Source organism: Chiloscyllium plagiosum, chromosome 7, assembly GCF_004010195.1.
Source record: "Chiloscyllium plagiosum isolate BGI_BamShark_2017 chromosome 7, ASM401019v2, whole genome shotgun sequence".
In the NCBI taxonomy this organism is placed as follows: domain Eukaryota; kingdom Metazoa; phylum Chordata; class Chondrichthyes; order Orectolobiformes; family Hemiscylliidae; genus Chiloscyllium; species Chiloscyllium plagiosum.
Window position 1 is genome coordinate 9,864,055 of NC_057716.1, and position 18,709 is coordinate 9,882,763.

General features: G+C 40.7%; 1 protein-coding gene across 8 annotated transcripts in view; it reads right to left on the reverse strand.

Annotated features, from left to right (window-relative positions):
• The window catches only part of LOC122551298 (diacylglycerol kinase beta), a 544,642-nt gene that overhangs the window by 94,709 nt on the left and 431,224 nt on the right, over positions 1-18,709 (reverse strand). For all 8 annotated transcript variants that reach the window (XM_043692997.1, XM_043693004.1, XM_043692998.1 and 5 more), the window contains one exon: positions 8,524-8,614. In XM_043692997.1, coding sequence (XP_043548932.1) covers positions 8,524-8,614 — 91 coding nt within the window. The remainder of the gene's footprint in view (positions 1-8,523; positions 8,615-18,709) is intronic.

Genomic DNA, 18,709 nt, shown 5'->3' on the forward strand with positions numbered 1-18,709 from the left:
TCTGGCCTATCACCCTCACCTTGACCTCCCTCCACCTATCGCATTTCCAAAGCCCCTCCCCCAAGTCCCTCCTCCCTACCTTTTATCTTAGCCTGCTTGACACACTTTTCTCATTCCTGAAGAAGGGCTTATGTCCGAAACGTCGATTCTCCTGTTCCTTGGATGCTGCCTGACTTGCTGCGCTTTTCCAGCAACACATTTTCAGCTCTGATCTCCAGCATCTGCAGCCCTCACTTTCTCTTAACAGATTTTTGTGTCCAGGGTAGATCTGGACAGGTTGTGGGAGAACCTAGGGCATAATTTTAGAATAGGGGCTAGTCCCTTTAAGACAAAGATGAGGAAGAATTTCTTCTCTGGCAGGGTACTGAATCTTCACTGTAGCCAGAATACAGAAACTGGGTTTTAAGTATTTTGAAGGCTTATACAGACAGATTTTCAATCAGCAGAGTAATCAAGGGTTGTGAGGAAAGTGAAGGTGGGGATTATTAGATCTGTCACAATTTCATTGAATGGCACAGCAGACTCACATGGGCTGAATGGCCCATTTCTGCTCCTATATGTTATGGGTTGGTGGTGATAGAATAATAATTGGTTCTTCTCTCTGTCCTAAGTCAGAATTTTCAATTAGAGAATCAGACAGCACAGCATAGGCTTCTTGACCCACTGAGTCTACATCGACTAAAACTATTAAATCTATACTAGCAGTACTATCCAGCACTTAGCCCATGGACAAGTAAGGGCATGACCACTGTACAAGACCACTCAATCTGTCCCCTGATACTGACCCTTAACTAAAGAAAACTGCTGCTTTCAATCGACTCAGTCCATGCCCCTCATAATCTTGTACATCTCAACTAGGAGCCCTATCAGCCTTGTCAGATTTATACTTTGAAAAACATCTCAATTTAGCCAAGCATGAGCAATAGCAAATCCAAGTATAAGCCATACAATTTCTAAACTCTTAAGAGTTTTTCACTGGATACTCCAAATTTGGCAGCTGAAATCACTTTGACATTCTTTTTTTTCCTGTCACAACAAATTATGGCACTAGTGAAAACAAAGTCTGGCAAGGCCCCCCCTTGTATTAAACATCAATATTCCAGCCGAAGCGGTTTTTAAAGCATTTTCTTGTGCTCTGATCCTTCTAAGTAATGCCACAGAAATAAACTGGTTAATGCAGCACTCACCCCAGAGGCAAACCTGGGATCTTGTGGCCTTTTAGGGTTAGACTAAAGTGTGTGTTGCTTTTACTGACTGAGACCCACTGAGGGAGGTTTGTTTTTAAAAGCCTCTATTTTGTACTTTTTATTTTCTTGGCCAGTTTTATTGTATCACACAGAGCAGCCAATTGAGTAGAAATTAATGCCTCCAAATGGCTGCAATAACAGCTGGCGAAGAAGATAGTGCTTTGCAGCTGGGAAGATGTTAACAAGAGCCACGTTGTTTGGTCACAATAACCGTCTTTTTCTTTCTCATTTTTCTGACAATCTTTACTCGCCTCTCGGCCAACAGACGTTAACTTCTGTTAGGTCACATTTCCACAGGGGCTAAGCACACTCCAAATCACAGAGGCAATTTTTCATCTGTGAGTCTAGACAATATTTGCGAGAATTATTTGACTATTTCGGGGGTGGGAGGGGGGGGAAGACGACAAAAGTGAGGCAACTGCAGTTCTCAAATGAGCGCTGCGCAGTTTCAGATCCGAGTAGAGTTTTGTTTGGACAGGAAAAGTGGTGGGATCTCATCGAGGTATTAGGCGTCTCACCAACTGACTGGAGAGATGGTGACAGGCTCACACCGTCTCTTTCAGGGATACAAAGTTAAAAATCACACAACACCAGGTTATAGCCCAACAGGCTTATTTGGAAGCACTAGCTTTTGGAGCGCTGCTCCTTCATCAGGTGGTTGTGGAGTATAAGATCGTAGAACACAGAATTTGTAGCAAAAAGTTTACAGTGAGATGCAACTGAAATTATATTGAAAAAGACTTGGATTGTTTGTTAAGTCTCTCATCTTTTAGAATAACCATGTTGATTTCAGTTCTATCATATGTAAATTCCAGAACTTTCTTAAAGTTACATTCTCAAGTGAACATTAACAATAGGTGCCATGTTGGCCCAGATACTACATTAAAGGTGTGAGGTGCCCTGTGTGAGGCTGTGTGCCCCCTAATGGTCAGACTGATTCTTATCTAAAAAAGGGATTTACAGAATCTTAAATGGATTCAGGCAGTTTTTGAGCAAAACAAAGTGTAATTCTGCAGTGTGTGTGTGTGTTGCATTGGGGTCACTTGTAGTGTGACATAAATGCAAGGCTCCAGTTGAGGCCATCCCCATGGATACCAAATATGGCTATCAGCCTCTGCTCGGCCACTTTACGTTATGGCCAAGCAGAGGCTGATAGCCAAGTTCAGTACCCATGAGGATGGCCTCAACTGGAATCTTGCGTTCATGTCACACTACAAGTGACCCCACTGCACTGCATACACACGGATAGACAAACACACACACATTTCTACAGACCCATACATTCATGCAGATGCTCTCTCATAGACACGCTCTCTTTCATATGCTCACATGTACACTCCCACACGCACCTTCTTGCAGACTTATACCCCTTTACACTCACACACACATACTCTCTCACAGACACTCATACCCCTTTGCACACATAAAACAGATACACATAAGTTTGTGGGGTGAAGTTGTACTTGCAGGATTACATTAATTTTGCTCAAAAACTGCATGAATCCATGTAAGATTCTGTAAATCCCATTTTTTAAGAAATATAATCAGTCTGACTATTGGGGCGCAGATAGCCTCACACAGGGCACCTCACACCTTCAATGCATTATCTGGGCCAATATGTGACCTATTGTTAAAGTTCACTTGAGAATATAACTTTAAGAAAGTTCTGGAATTTATATATGATAGAACCCAACATGCCTATTCTAAAAGATGAGACACTTAAACAATCCAGGTCTTTTTCAATACAAAATTTCAGTTACATCACACTGTAAACAGTTGCTATAAATTCTCTGTCCTACGATCTTATACTCCACAATCATCTGATGAGGGAGCAGCACCCCGAAAGCTAGCGCTTCAAAATAAACCGGTTGGACTATAACCTGGTGTTGTGTGATTTTTAACTTTGTACACCCCAGTCCAACACTGGCACCTACGAATCATGTCTTCCAGAGATGGTCTGCTAGACTACGTGACAATCAGGCAGGAGGCAGAGCCATTGGAGACACATACCTGGGGGTAGAGATTTTGCCTTCTGATAGCTGTTAGCCAATCAGAGGCAAAAGGCTCTTGTGCTCAGTAACATCATGGAGGCAGCTGTGGCTGCTGCTGGAAGAGCACCCCTGGAATTAACAAGTTGCCCAGGACATTGGGGAATGTTTGGGAATTGTGGGGAATGGGAATGGGGGAGCACGGGCATGGAGATCAGAAACAAGGATTGGGTTGGGGTGGGGTTTGTTGTGGCGCTGGATCCAATGAGTGACTGCTGTTCAAAACCCTCTCAAGCAGGCACTAACTGCTATCACTGGGAACAGACATTTCCAATTCAAATTTGGGAACCTTGGCTAAATCTTTTATTTGAAATCAAGCAGAGTTGAGGGTCACTATTGCAGTGCTCCCATAGCAACAGATTAATCTGGTTTTGCACTAGGCAGTGGTAAAATATCAAAATGACAACACTGTTGTTTCAACTGGTAATTCCAAAGCTGAGGATATTCATATTCTACAAGTTAAGAACTGACCAGACTAGGAAAGTAGAAATCATCGATTTGTTTTTGGAGAACCATTTTTCTTACTTAATTAACTCTGAATCAAGCTAATTATCTGGAATTACCTAGTTGCAACAAGCAATTATCAGGTTCCCGATATGAGCCTTTTAGGACACTTGTAGTGCAGTGGTCATGTCACTACTCTGAGACAGAAGGCCTGGGTTCAAGTCCTATCTGCTCAAGAGGTGTGTTATAACATCTCTAATCAGATTGATTAAATATACCTACAGTGATTGCTCAGATGCTACCTGAAAGGCATCCAATTTAAGCCTTCAACTAATCAATAATGCAAATCTGAGAGAGAGAACTGGTTCCTCCACGGGCTAAAATTGCTCCAGTTCTGGAAATGTGCCCCTAATTACTATTCTGGTGATTTCCTGGAACTAGAACAAGTGCCAATTTGCAGTGAGATTTATTTGTAACTGCAAAGGAATAAAAGTGCTAGGCCTTTTCTCATTGGAACGGCGAAGGATGAGGGGTGACTTGATAGAGGTTTACAAGATGATCAGGGGAATAGATAGAGTAGACAGTCAGAGACTTTTTCCCCGGGTAGAACAGAGTGTTACAAGGGGACATAAATTTAAGGTGAAGGGTGGAAGGTATAGGGGGGATGTCAGGGGTAGGTTCTTTACCCAGAGAGTGGCGGGGGCATGGAATGCGCTGCCTGTGGGAGTGGCAGAGTCAGAATCATTGGTGACTTTAAGCGGCAATTGGATAGGTACATGGATAGGTGCTTAAGCTAGGACAAATGTTCGGCACAACATCGTGGGCTGAAGGGCCTGTTCTGTGCTGTATTGTTCTATGTTCTAATGGAATGGGAAGAGGCCATTCATCTTATTAAGTCTACACAGTCATTCAATTCGATCATGACGATCTATCTCAATGCCACTTTCCTGCACTAACTCCATATCATTTGCTTTTATAAGCATCTATCAATTTAAGTATTGAATTTGGTTAAAGATTAAGCTTCCACTGGTCTATTGGGTGACTAAATTCCTCCTCATCTCAATCTTAAATGGCCTACCTCTTATGCTTGGATTATGATGCTTAGTTTTAGATTCATCAGTCGAAACAAACATCTCATCCATATCTACCCTCTCATGTCCTGCATGATCTTTGTAAATTTCCAATGCCCTTCATTCTTTGAAATTCTAGAGAATCCAGACCTCCTCAATCTCCACTCATATACCAATTCTGTCATTCCAGGGATTATCCTGGTGAATCTTTGTTGCACTTCCTCCTTACATAAGGGGACCAAAAATGTGCACAATATTCAAGCATTAGGGACTCGTGAGCAAGGACACTCAGGCCTATGTGGATGTTCACATTTCCTAACCTTTCACCACTCAAACAATATTCTACCTTTCACTTTTTTTGTGACAAAAGTGAATAACTTCATATTTATTAACATCAGCCATGTTCTAGCCCATCCACTTAGCTTAACCCAAGTCTTCTTGAAGCCTCTGAGCATTCTCCTATCAACCTTTACTCATCCAGGTTGGCGTCATCAACAAATGTGGAATAATAATATCTAGTTCCACATCCAAATTATTTACACTGATTGTGAGCAACTGGGGACCTATTAATGACCTTTGCAATACCCCACTAGTACCAGTTTGCCTTTCCCAGAATGGTCTGCTTATTCTTAATCTATACTTTCTTTACCTAAACAATTTTCAAAATATACTAGAATATTTTCCTGATTCCCATGCACTCTAATTTTATTTACTAACTTCCTGTGTGAAACCTAATCAAAGCTTCTGAGAATTGATATCCATCACATCCATTGGTTTACCTTCGACTTTGATATAAGGACTATCCTTAGAAAGCTCCAACAAGCTTGTCAACTCAAATTCTTTTCATATGTCCATGTTGGCTCTACCAATTTGATTATTCTTTTCTCAATGTCCAGTCAGTATTTTTTTAAATAATAGGTTCAAACATTTTGACAACTACTGAAAATTAAAAGAACTGTAGTTCTCTATTCTCCCTTCTTAAATTGTGACATTACATTTTCTACTTTCCACTCCACGGGAATCTTAGAATTCTGAAAGATAACCATCAATGCATCTGCTATCTCTCTAGGTAAAAACAATGACTGCAGGTGCTGGAAACCAGAGTCTAGATTAGAATGGTGCTGGAAAAGCACAGCAGTTCAGGCAGCATTTTAGTGCTCCTCGGATGCTGCCGGAACTGTTGTGCTTTTCCAGCACCTTTCTAATCTAGACTCTGCTATCTCTCTAGCCACTACTTTCAATACACTTGGATGGAGCTCATCTCCTCTAGGGATATATTAAACTTCACTCAAGTCAACTATCCAAGAACTCCCTCTTTACCAATACTGTTTTCCTTTGGGTGTTCGGTGTCATTAGTCCTTCAGTCACGTAGAACTTCTAGGGGATTCTCTTCAAATGTCACAGACTGATTACTTCTTTGCCATTTCCCTGTTCTCCACTATGAATGCATCTTTCCTACCTAGTAATGGGTTCACATTTGTCTTAACTAACCCTATCCTTTTCACACGCTGAAGGCAGCATTTATTTTATACATTTATGTTCCTTGCTAGCTTGCATTTATGTTCTCTTTCCCCTTTCTTAATCATTTTCTTGGTCCTCTTTGATGAGTTTTAAGTTGCTTCTCAGCTTTACTACTTTTTTGCGATCCCGAAGAGCCACTTCCTTTGATCCAATGGAATTTTTTACCTTTCTTCATTAACCATGATTGATTTATCTTTCCCTTTTGGTGCCTGTGCCTTTGAGGAATGTATGTATAATTATAGGTTATGTGGTATTTCTTTAAATACTAGCCTTTGGCTGTCTACAGTCAAATCATTTGGTGTATTTTCCAAATCCATCACAGCCAACTTGTCTCTCATACCTTTATTCTGTTCTTTAGATTTGAAATCCTAGTTTCAGAATGAATTCCAATTTCAAACACAATGCACAATTGGATTATGTTGTGTTTACTGTTTCCCAAAGGCTCCTTTACAACAAGTTTATTAATTGGCCCTCTCTCATTGCATAATACTTAACCCAAAGCAGCCCAATCCCACTGGTACCTCAATGTACTGCTTCAGAAACCCAACTCATTGACACTCCAGGAATCCATCCTCTGTAGTATTATTACTCAGTCTCTCTGTGAACTGAAGTCACCCATTAACCCAAACTATGCATCTCTAATTTCCTTTTTCATGATGTGCATAACATTACCTCTGCAGTTTGGTGGTCTGTTAACAACTCTAACCAAATTTTGTTGCCCCTTGATGTTTCTTAACTCCACCCAAAGTTATTCATGAGCTTGATCCTTCAATATAAGATCCTCCCCTTATTAAGAGCGCTACCCAAGCTCCTTTTCTTTCATGCCTTCTCCTCTTAAATAGTTTTGGATATTCAGTTCCCAAACTTGGTCACCCTGGAGCTACATCTTCTTTATGGCAATTAAATCATACCATTAATCTCAAAATTTGTATTCAAATGATCAACCATTTTGCAAATGCTAAATACCTTTAACTTTGCTTTATAACCATTATGTTTTATTCTGATCCTATTTGATGCTTTTCTAATCATGTTTTCTTTTTGTTTCCTAATTTGCATGAAATGAAGCAGATGATACCTGGAAACACTTCACAAGAAGATTGAACACGTGCTGTGAGGAAAGTGTGAAGTTTTGACCAGTAAAACAATGAAATGCGGCTACTTCAATTAACCCAGAAATTGTTCTGTTAAAGTTAACCACATAGAACATGTCTGAAATTTTCTTCAAGATTATTTATAGGTCATTCTACTATAGTGTACGTTTCGTTAATGCCGATACACTATAACGTGATTGACGAATTGGGGACACTGTTTCTATAGCGTGAACTTTTAAAGTGTGTATTGGTTATAATATGATTCCAGCCCCATTAGTTTAAATGGTGCTGCTATTGTGCAATTTTCCTATAACAGAGGAGTGCACAAAAACGGGACTACTGCGTTACAGCAGAAATGACTGTACTACCAAATAACAGTTCAATGACTTCAATGCTATACAAAATTTGGTTGCTGTTGAGCGATGGGAATTGAAACAATGCTTCTTTCTTCCTCGAGGCAAATTAACACCTTTGTTGCAATACAACTGCGTACAATGTCCCTAGAGCAAGTACTTGAAGAGAACAGCATCAGTATTTGCTGAGTACAGCTGTGGTTCGAATATTCATTCCTGCACCAGATGGTGCACATTAAGGAGGAGGCCTGGTGAAATATGATTTTCAGCTGAAGGAAATTGGAAGTAATTTCTTCGAATTATTATTGATATTCTCATGCGTTAGTAAATTGTACTTTCAGTAAATGTGGCATAAGGTTTGTATACAATTTAATTGAGTTCAAATTTAGAATGTAGACCCGGTCATGTGAGAAAGCATGAATGATTTTCCTGCAGTTACTCAGGGTTGCCTTCCTGGTTTTGAAATGAAAATCACACATTAGCTTCTGACCATAAAAAATACTATTTACATGGCAAGCTCATCAACCTTTGTCAAAGACAAATTAATACTTCAGATGCAGACCCTCTGCAGTATGATCTGAAAGTTCTACAGTGGGACCCTGAACCTGTCTTTTTCTTTTCAGAAGCTGACCAACATTGTTGCATGTTTTCGACGTTTTTCTGTTTTTAACTTTTTTTGGTTTTCATTTCCAACTTATAACATACATTTTTTTAAAAAAAACAAATCAATAGGAATATTAGTTACCTACCTCGACTTCTACAAATTCATTTAACTTCTTGCAAGTTGCAGAAAATGTTTCTGTTGTCCCAAATTCAAAATACCATAGCTTGTTCTTCATTCTGAAGTGAACATAAAGAAACATAATGGTTCACGTAAAAGTCAGAAACTGATATGACTGAACAGAAGTAATTTGAGAAATCTTCCCTATATGCTTTATTATTACACTTGTACAAATGAATGCAACAGCTAATACCTGATCAATAGTAACATCAGTTGGGGATAGAATGCAATCACAAAAGCCATTCCTTGCTCATCACTGAGCAGCCAATGTGAGAGCAGCCAAAAAGCAGGGTGTGAGTCATCACTTGTGATGAAGAATAATGATTAGTAGTAGCAAATTAAACCTATTTCCACAACTGTGGCTGCAGCTGTATTACAGTGAGTTGCTGACTGTATCGGGCTGTAGCCTGCAAACTATTCCTGGCTGGGAATTGCAATCTGCCTGCCATGGCATGTGTAGTGCATGTGCTTGTTTTGAAACTTCTGAAAAACCACTTGCCCCCCCCCCCCCCCACTAGCAATGGGGCTGAATATTTGAGGGATGGCGATCAGATTCAGCGCCACCCAGAGGGCGGATGGGCAGAAGTCTCGGATTGTGGGGGAAGGGGTGGTTACCTGTTTCACTGCAGAGCTTGGAGTGGGAGTGGGAGTGGGGGTGGGGGGTAGATCCTGGCAGAGAAGTGGTATATTGGGTTCTGGGTGGTGACGTTTTTGTCAGGTTCTGGGTTCCGGGAGAGTTGGGTGCAGGTTCAGGTCAGGTCAGAATCTGGGTGAATTGAGAGTTCTGGGGGAGGTGACAGTGAAGAGGGTCTGTGGTAAGTCAGGGAGAAGTCTTAGTTAACTAGTTATTCCATAAGACCATAAGATGTAAAACAGGAGTAGGCCATTCAGACCTTGAGCCTGCTCCATCACTGAATAAAATCATAGCTGATTTGACATTCCTCATATCCACGTCCTGCATTTTCCCCATAATCCTTGACTTCCCTACTCATTAAGAATCTATATCAACCTTTAATATGCACATTCCTGAAGAAGGGCTCATGCCCGAAACGTCGATTCTCCTGCTCCTTGGATGCTGCCTGACCTGCTGCACTTTTCCAGCAACACATTTTCAGCTTTAATATGCACAAGGACTCTTTGACAAAGTGTTCCAAAGACTCGCAACCCTCAGAGGAGAAATTACTCATCTCAATCTTAAAGTGGTGCCCCTTTATTCTGAGACCACACTCTCTGGTCCTACACTCTCCTATGAGGTGAAAACATGCACTCAGCATTTACCCTGATGAGCCCCTTTCCCAATCTGTTTCATAAGACCACCTCTCCATACCAGGTACCAGACTAGTGATCCTTCTCTGAACTGATTATTACTGAAAGAAATCTCTCCTTAAATAAGGGGACCAAAGCTACTCTCAGTACTCCAAATGTGGTTTCACCAGCACGTTGTATAGCTGCAGTAAGACTTCTTTACGCTTATACCCCAACCCCCTTGAAATAAGGGCCAACATTCCATTAGCTTTTCTGATTACCTGCTGCCCGTATGCTAGCTTTCTATGTTTTGTGTGCAAGTACTCCCAAGTCCCTTTGTGTTGCAGCTTTCTACAAGTTTATTCTATTTTAATAATATTCTGTTCTTTTGTTCTCCCCTTCAAAATGAACAAATTCATATTTTCCCAGAGTATACTTCATGTGACAACTTGTATCACTCAAATACAGCTCAGCCGAACAGTACCAAGTGCATCTGTGACTAGATTGCTGTCTTCCACCTCCATTAGAAATGGATTGCTACTTTGGAGTAAATAACATGGGAAAGAATATGTATACAGAAAATGGAGGCGCTAAGGGAAATATGCAAAGAATAATTATTTATATTTTAAATTGAAGATTATATTTTAATATGCACTAATTTTCTGAAAAAAATTTTAAAAATGTGCTCTAAGGATATTTTCAGTGAGACATTTAATTAAGATGATGTAGAATTTATATTGAATATTTGGAAACATATTGAATTGATTAGTTGAGCAAAATAAAGCTAAAGTGGAAACACTTAGCAAAGCAAACAGAAATAAGGTGCAGTCTGCATTTTCCTCCTCTTTGAAGAAGAGGAATACACTTTGTGACAATACACTTTGTGCCACTTTCCAGATGCTTGTACATATGCTGAATTATAGACTATTCCTTTTATACTTGTCATAGTTCCAAAGTCTGCGATATGCTAATAGGTGGGTACAGTCAGTTTAATGGGAGGCTTGAGGTTCTGATAATGCTTTCGATGTCAGCTCTTCAATGTCAACATACTTTACAAATGGTGTATCAAATTATTGTTAGTAAATCAAACAAATTCTATACATCTGACTCCTGATAGAGCATATTTTTGGTGTCATGCGTTATGTAGGTGACAATGCAAAAATATAAAGAAAATACTAATAAAAAAATGACACTGATAAAACATGATAATATTGATAATACTTAATGAATATCCTTCAAAATCTGTAATACTTAACCCAATCAACTGTTTTTACATCTCAAAATGTCCAGAAGATTAAAAAGTGTATGTTAATCTTTAAACCTAAAATGCAAAATTCTTTGATCTCAAGTTACTCTGAATGATCATTTGGAGTTTCTCTTGAGTTTGGATTGTTGTTTACTAGAAATAATGGATCCAAAATAAAATTATACATCGCTCATAAATACTATGGAGACACAATTATTTGTTTACAATTCTTTTTTGATGCATCAATTTGGATTATTATATTCCACTTCCAACCTGGTAAAATGTTTCAAATTGCTTCCCTAAAAGAGTCTTTATAAGTGTCTCTTTTTTTTGCTGTTCCCAGGAAGGAGAATGCCTTAAAGGTCAAGACAGTGGGAACAAAAAAGCAGAAAAGGTTCACAAAAGATTACCAATTTGAAACGTTAACTCTATTTCACTATCTACGGATGTAACAAACTCGCTCAGTATTTCCATTATTTTCTGCTTTTATGATTACACAATATTATGTTTCTCTATTAGGGGATACAGCACAAGTCCAAGATATTGAATTTGTGTAGGTGTCCAAATGCAATGTCTCCTTAATGTTTATTTGGAAGATCCCAGGCAACTAACTGGTAGTGCATTCAAACAGTCGAGACTGGAGGTGACAATGTGCAACGTGATGAGTTCAGGACAGATGTGCTGAGGCAGTGGTGAGAACAGCATGAGGGATGGGAAGATAATCCATTATTGCAGATGTTCTGGCTATGAGCTGATAGATAAGAACAGAATGGAAGTGAGGAAAATTCTACTGAGCTGGACAAAAGAGGAAATAAACTGAAGGAGAATTACACTAATGAAGTGTATCCAAGGCCAGAGAGATTTAAAGGGGAATAAGAAACTGCAATGCACCACAGTTGCCATTGGAGCTGTGGCAACAACAGACACTTGATTGGAAAGACTGAAAGATGGACTTGTGGGAAAGAAGTGGAAGTAACAACACACTCAAGAACTTTGAACTTTGGAGATTGGAGATGAAACAGTAGTTTCACGGACAGATGGGGTTGAGATTTTGAGACAGCTCAGAGGAGAGGAGGAGGGAGTATCCAGAGAAATGACCATTCACAACATTAGATAGCATGACAGTCAGGAAAATATGATGCATACATATTAGTTGAGTGAGAATTGGATTTTAAAAAAACAACTTAATTTATGTGATATAGGTGTTGCTGGCTGGGCCAGTATTTATTGCCTATCTCTAGTTGCCCTTGAGAAGGTTGAGGTGAAGTGTCTTCTTGAACAGCTGCAGTCAGTGTAGTGTAGGTCCATCCACAATGTGGTGAACAAAGGAATTCCAAGTTTTGATCCCTTGACACTCGCCAGAAAGTTCCAAATCAGGGTAGTGAGCAGGTAGAGGAACTTGCACATGGAGGTGTTCTCATGTATCTGCTGTCCTTGTTCTTGGTGATGGTTGTGGGTTTGGAAGGAACTGTCTAGGAACCATGGTGAATTTCTGCAGGGCATTTTGGTAGATCATACATAATGCTGCCACTAAGTGTCAAAGTTGGAAAGAGTGAAGTTTGTGGATGTAGTGCTAATCAAGCTAGCTCCTTTCTCTTGGAGGATGCTATCTGAAATAACTCCACAGTATCCCGTTACCAAGTCACATTTTATTTACATGTGGAGAGTCCTTGACACTGATCTAGCCTCCTCAGAGTCAGCTCTCAGAGCAAACAGAACCTCTGTCACTCCTGTTGTTTTTTTTTCTTTGAAGTGACACTCCTGTTCTTATCTGTGAGCCAGGACTCCCTGATTGGACCAGATTAACAAATCTAATCAAGGAACTTGTTCTATGATGCCCACTTAGCTGATCCTGTTACAATCAGTACACTTTCAAGTGCTCTTGGAGCTGCATTCATCCATGTCAGTGGGGGAGTATTCTATCACACTCCTGACTTGAGCCTTGTAGATGTTTTGCAGGATTAGTGGAGTTAGGATTTCCTTCATTGCAGGATTCCTAGGCTCAGTCCTGCTCTTTTGGCCACAGTATTTATATGGCTAATCCAGTTCAATTTCTGATCAGTGTTAACCACCAGGGTGTTGTTAGCAGGAAAATTCACTGATGGCAATTCAATTGAACACCAAGGGATGATTATTAGATTTTCCTGTTGGAGAATGTCATTGCCTAGCACTTCTGTGCCGTGAATGTTAGTTGCCACCTGTCAGCCCAAACCTGAATATTGTCCAGGTCCTGCTATATTTGGACATGGACTACTGTTGTATCTGATGATTTACGAATATTGCTCAATACTGTGCACTCATTGGCAAATATCCCCACTTCTAATCTTACGACGGAGAGAAGGTCACTGATGAAGCAGCTAAAGACAGTTGGGCTGAGGACACTATCTTAAGGAACTCCTGCAGAGACATCTGGAGATGAGATGATTGACTTCCATCAACCACAACCATCTTCCTTTGTGCAAGATATGACTCCAACTAGGTATGACTCGAACAGTCAAAGGAACAGGAGGATAAACTGAGCTTGGAGTGGGTGGTGGGGGTGAGAGAAGCAACTGAGGAAGTAGGGTGGATAGTCTTGATTATAATAATCAAGAAATCCATGGGCTCTTTAGCTGGGGCTTTAAGGAGGCAATGACTAGTGGGGAGAAAATCAGGAACATATCCATGCTCTCTACTGATCTGTGATTTTAGAGCTAAAAATATATTGAGTACTATATTTGGACCTCAATGCAGATTTTTCTGTATTTAAGTATGGATCAATTATAACATTTGCGCAAGTTCACTTAACCTGTTTAATCATAGGCTAAACACATCATTTATATATAGCTTTAAGTTTATATGAATTTAGTATAACCTTAACAGACGTTTGTCTCACATTTCTGAATAGGATCTTTCACATTATAATTTTATTGACAAAAAATAACCCAAAAAATGCTGTGGCAGCTGTAAGGGTACACAGGTGATCATATTTCTCTGCATTCTAATGTTTTCAAAACATACAGGTGAATATCATTAAAATAGAAATGAAAAGCTGGCACATAAATTTGTTAAAGGGACACTTGCTAATACTGGCAACAGTATTTCTAGTCTGTATTAAGTGTCTTTTGCAAACATATTCTTTTGATCAGTTATTATAACTGTTGTTAGAGATGATATGGAGATGCCAGCGTTGAACTGGGGCGTATAAAGTTAAAAATCACACAACACCAGGGTATAGCCCAACAGGTTTAATTGGAACACTAGCTTTCGGAGTGCTGCTCCTTCATTAGGTGGTTGTGAACCACCTGATGTAGGAGCAGTGCTCCGAAAGCTAGTGCTTTCAATTAAATCTGTTGGACTATAACCTAGTGTTGTGTGATTTTTAATGATGTTAGAGATGACAGTATTAATTAACACAAATACCAATACATTGGAAGTGAACTAAAATTCTACATTTTAGTTATGGATTTATTATCTCTTTGCCCTTGGATTCTACATCTCTACTTATCTGTAACATTTTTAGGGCTTAATCTACCTGGTTCCTGATGGTTATCCTCTTGCACCATCTACCTGAATCTTGTAAGTGACGCTTTATTAAATACTTTTGGAAAGTCTGTACATATTATATCTATTACAATCAGTAGTTCCTCACCAAACTCTCTTTAAATGTATCAAACACAACTTTACACAATGCCCAGCACAAGCACAGGCGACCCACAAGGTTGTAAGGTCAAGTCTGAATTCAGGACTTGAGCACAAACTTCATGGCTACATTATCCAGCTCACTACAAAGGGAGTGCAGTAATGTTGCAGATGCCGTCTTTCAGATGAGACATTACCCAGAGATCCCATCTGCCCTCTTATATAAAAGATTGCATGGCATGATTTTGAAGAACAGCAGGTGTCCTAGCCAATATTTATCCCTCAATCAACAACATAATTTATTGGCTGTAAAGCACTTTGGGGTGGACAGTGAATGCAGAAGGTACTATAACACACACACACACACACGTCAAATTGCTCTGTTGGCAGAATGTTCCCAGTCCCCAAATGAGAAAGTTAATTGTGAGACAGTCAGGAAAAAGACAGTTCTCCCCGTGTCTACTTGAGTTTCCTCCGGGTGCTCCGGTTTCCTCCCACAGTCCAAAGATGTGCAGGTCAGGTGAATTGGCCATGCTAAATTGCCAGTAGTGTTAGGTAAGGGGTAAATGTAGGGGTATGGGTGGGTTGCGCTTCGGCGGGTCGGTGTGGACTTGTTGGGCCGAAGGGCCTGTTTCCACACTGTAATGTAATGTAATCTAATCTAATTGATCCAGTCTCTCTTCATACATCAGTTCTGCCCATCCCAAGTATCAGTCTGGCAAACTTTCTTCTCACTCCCTCCATAGCCAGAACATGTTTCCTCAGATACAGAGACCAAAACTACACAATATCCAGGTATGGTCTCACCAAAGCCCTGTACAACTGCAGCAAGACATCACTGCTCCTGTACTCTAACCTGCTCACGAGGAAGGTCAACACACCATTTCCCTTCTTCGCTGTCTGCTATACCTGCATGCTTATTTTTAGTGACTGGCGTAGAAGGACACTCGGGTCTTCTTGTACCTTTCCCTTTTCCAATCTAACACCATTCAGATAATGATTTGCTTCCTGTTTTTGCGACCAAAGTGATGACCTCACATTTATCCATGCCATGCTTCATCTGCCATGCAATTACCCCACTCACTCAACTTGTCCAAACAAGACTGAAGCATTTCTGTATCCTCCTCACAGTTCATCTTCCCACCCAGCTTCTTGTCATTAGAAAACATTGAAATATTACATTTAATTCCAGTGTCAAAATCATTAAGATATACATGAATAGCTGGGGTCTAAGAATCGATTATTGTGGTAACCCAATTGCCACTAGCTGCCATATGGAAATATTACAGCAAGTTTCACATGTTCACTACACTTTTGGTCAAGACATTTCTCCTTTAATACACTCATAACTGGAAATGTCTCTTCTACATTTATTCCATCAAATTTCATTCAGGTTCTATCTCAATCTTTTTTTTCTAAAAAAAAATGAAACCAGACTCGTTCAGTTTTTCTTGATAATTAAACACTATCAATAAATCTGTGGTGACAATCCCTCGTGATGCTATGTAAAATACTCAATAATGTCAACTCTAATCATGGGATTTGCTCTAGGTGGACATTAGATTAATTTGTCTCCTGGTATTTGGTTTGGATTGCTCTTCCTTCGCAAGCAAACATTTTCACATGTGATGCCATGCACACTTTAGATTTCTGGGGATTGAAAAGTTGTGGCTACTCTGTCTGCCAACTCTGCTTTAACTTCCTACAACAGCCCTAGCTGCCTGTTATCAAGGCCCAGTGGCTTATCCGCTTTGAGTTCTGGTATTTATTTTGCAAAGTTGTCTCTAATAATTTAGAACTCTAATAAGTGGCCTTAACTGGCACATCTACCTTTTCAGTTGTCCTATTATTTTTTAAAAATGGACTGAAAAGTGGTCGGTTTTAACCCAGAGCAGGTTCGAGCAAGCAAGGATGGGTAAGGATGGGAATGCACCTGTCGGCCTGAATTCAGGCCTGATAAATTTTAACAACTAGATCCTGTTTAATTTATGACACACATTTCATACTATGACCCAAATTTCCATAAAGTCAAGGTTTTTGACTCTTTCCTTCTGGCTCCGAATACCAGTCACTGGAAGCTTGCAGTTACGGTGGTTCATTGCTATTAATCCTCCTTTCTAGATATTTTTAATCAACCTGTTCAAACACGTTTTGACATGACTCTGGATGAAGTGGGGCTTGAACCCAGGATACCAGCACTGTGCCACACCAACTTACTGATATTCCTTTCTAAATATTTTAGAATCACACCGTGATTACATCTGCTGGAGCAGGTGGGACTTAAACTTAGGCCTTCTGTCCTAGAGGTAGGGACACTACCACTGTGCCACAATAGCTCCCCCACCCCTATCCTCCTTTCTATTCTTTTACAAATAACCAGAATTAGGCTAAACAGCCTCTAATGGCACACTGCAACAATAATACAAACCAATGATTGAGGGTAACTTATCAAATCAAACTAATGTTGTCACGTTAAGAATTAGAATTAGAAGCCCTACAGTGTGAAAGGCCCAACAAGTCCACACCGACCCTCTGAAGAGTAACCCTATATTTATCCCTGACTAATTTACCTAACCTACACATCCCTGAACACTATGGGCAATTTAGCATGGCCTACTCACTAACATGCACATCTTTGGATTGTGGGAAGAAACCGGAGCAGCCGGAGAAAACCCACACAGACATGGGGAGAATGTGCAAACTCCACACAGACACACAGTCACCCAAGGCTGGAATTGAACCAGTGTCCCTGGTGTTGTGAGGCAGTAGTGCTAACTACTGAGCACCACTGTGCTGCCTTAACGACATACCCTAGCCCCTGTGGCGTTCATTGATCTCTATTGTGCCAGTGAACATGCTATGCTGCCTTTGAATGGACTCCAGAATGCACACGTAACTGTGAAAGAGGGTCCAGACAGTCAGGTCCAATGACCCCCGTCTATGGCCTGCTGCCTGACCCCATTAATGGACACTTGGGCCAGGCCCAGGAGCAGACCCACAAGGAGGCCCTCTGACATGTTCACCTTTCCCCGCAAGGGGCGTCCATAGATCAGGAAGCGTGTGGCTGAAATGCAATCAGAAATTGAGGAGCAGCTCCTTCAATGAAAATAAAGAGGTGGTGCATACAGAAACGCTGAACATAAATATAGAATACAGTTTCCTTCAGCTACAAACAAACTGCATGCAGCGTGGCACCTGGTGTATTTATTCAATCTATGCTTGCATGGGACTGTTGCGTGTAACATTCTCCACGCCAGATCCCCAAGGAAAAGGGAAGCCCCGCTCTTTAGAGGGTCCTACCACGGGGTAGATTGCTAAGCCAAGGCATATCCCAATTTCAGACAAAGGTGAGGACATTGTCAGAGTGCAGCATCAGCCCATACAGGAAAGCCTCCACGTTGTTCTGATGGGTATGGGGATGAGCGGGGAGTGTTATCACAAGATGGCTCAGAATGTGGGGCTCCACAATAAGGGGGAAGGGCCTATTGCTTGGGACCATTGTTGAGCTCTGGACAGACAGGGTCAGTTCCACTCAAAATGCATCATATGCTTTTAGCTGCCTCAAATTTCTGCATAGTGTCTGGGCTGAGCAACTCGCTCGCGAGGCTCTGAAAGGCTTGGAGCACATTCTGGACAAGACCGTTGTGTTCTCAGCCAGCTGCTCCAGCATTAGCCAGTCCACTCCTCTGCCATGCAACATGAGCTTGACTTTGTTCTTCCCAGTGTACCGAGTCCTTTCCTCCACCAGCCAGTGGAGCCCGTAGTGAAGGAGGAACCCACTCCTGAGCAGTGCTCCCTTATGACAGACATTATCTTACAGCACACCACTCTGGCATGAGGCCACCATATTCCAAATCTTGAGCACAAAGTCGCTATCTGGGTGTGGAGACATTCTAGTGCCTGACAACCCCTCCTCAAGTGGGAGTCTCAGAAGCATTGCTGTTTACCTTAGGAAAAAAACTCAATAAGCTTTCTCTACATTGGTGATAAATTCCAGGGAAATCTGAATTGAATTGAATTGAATTGATAATATGTACCAAAG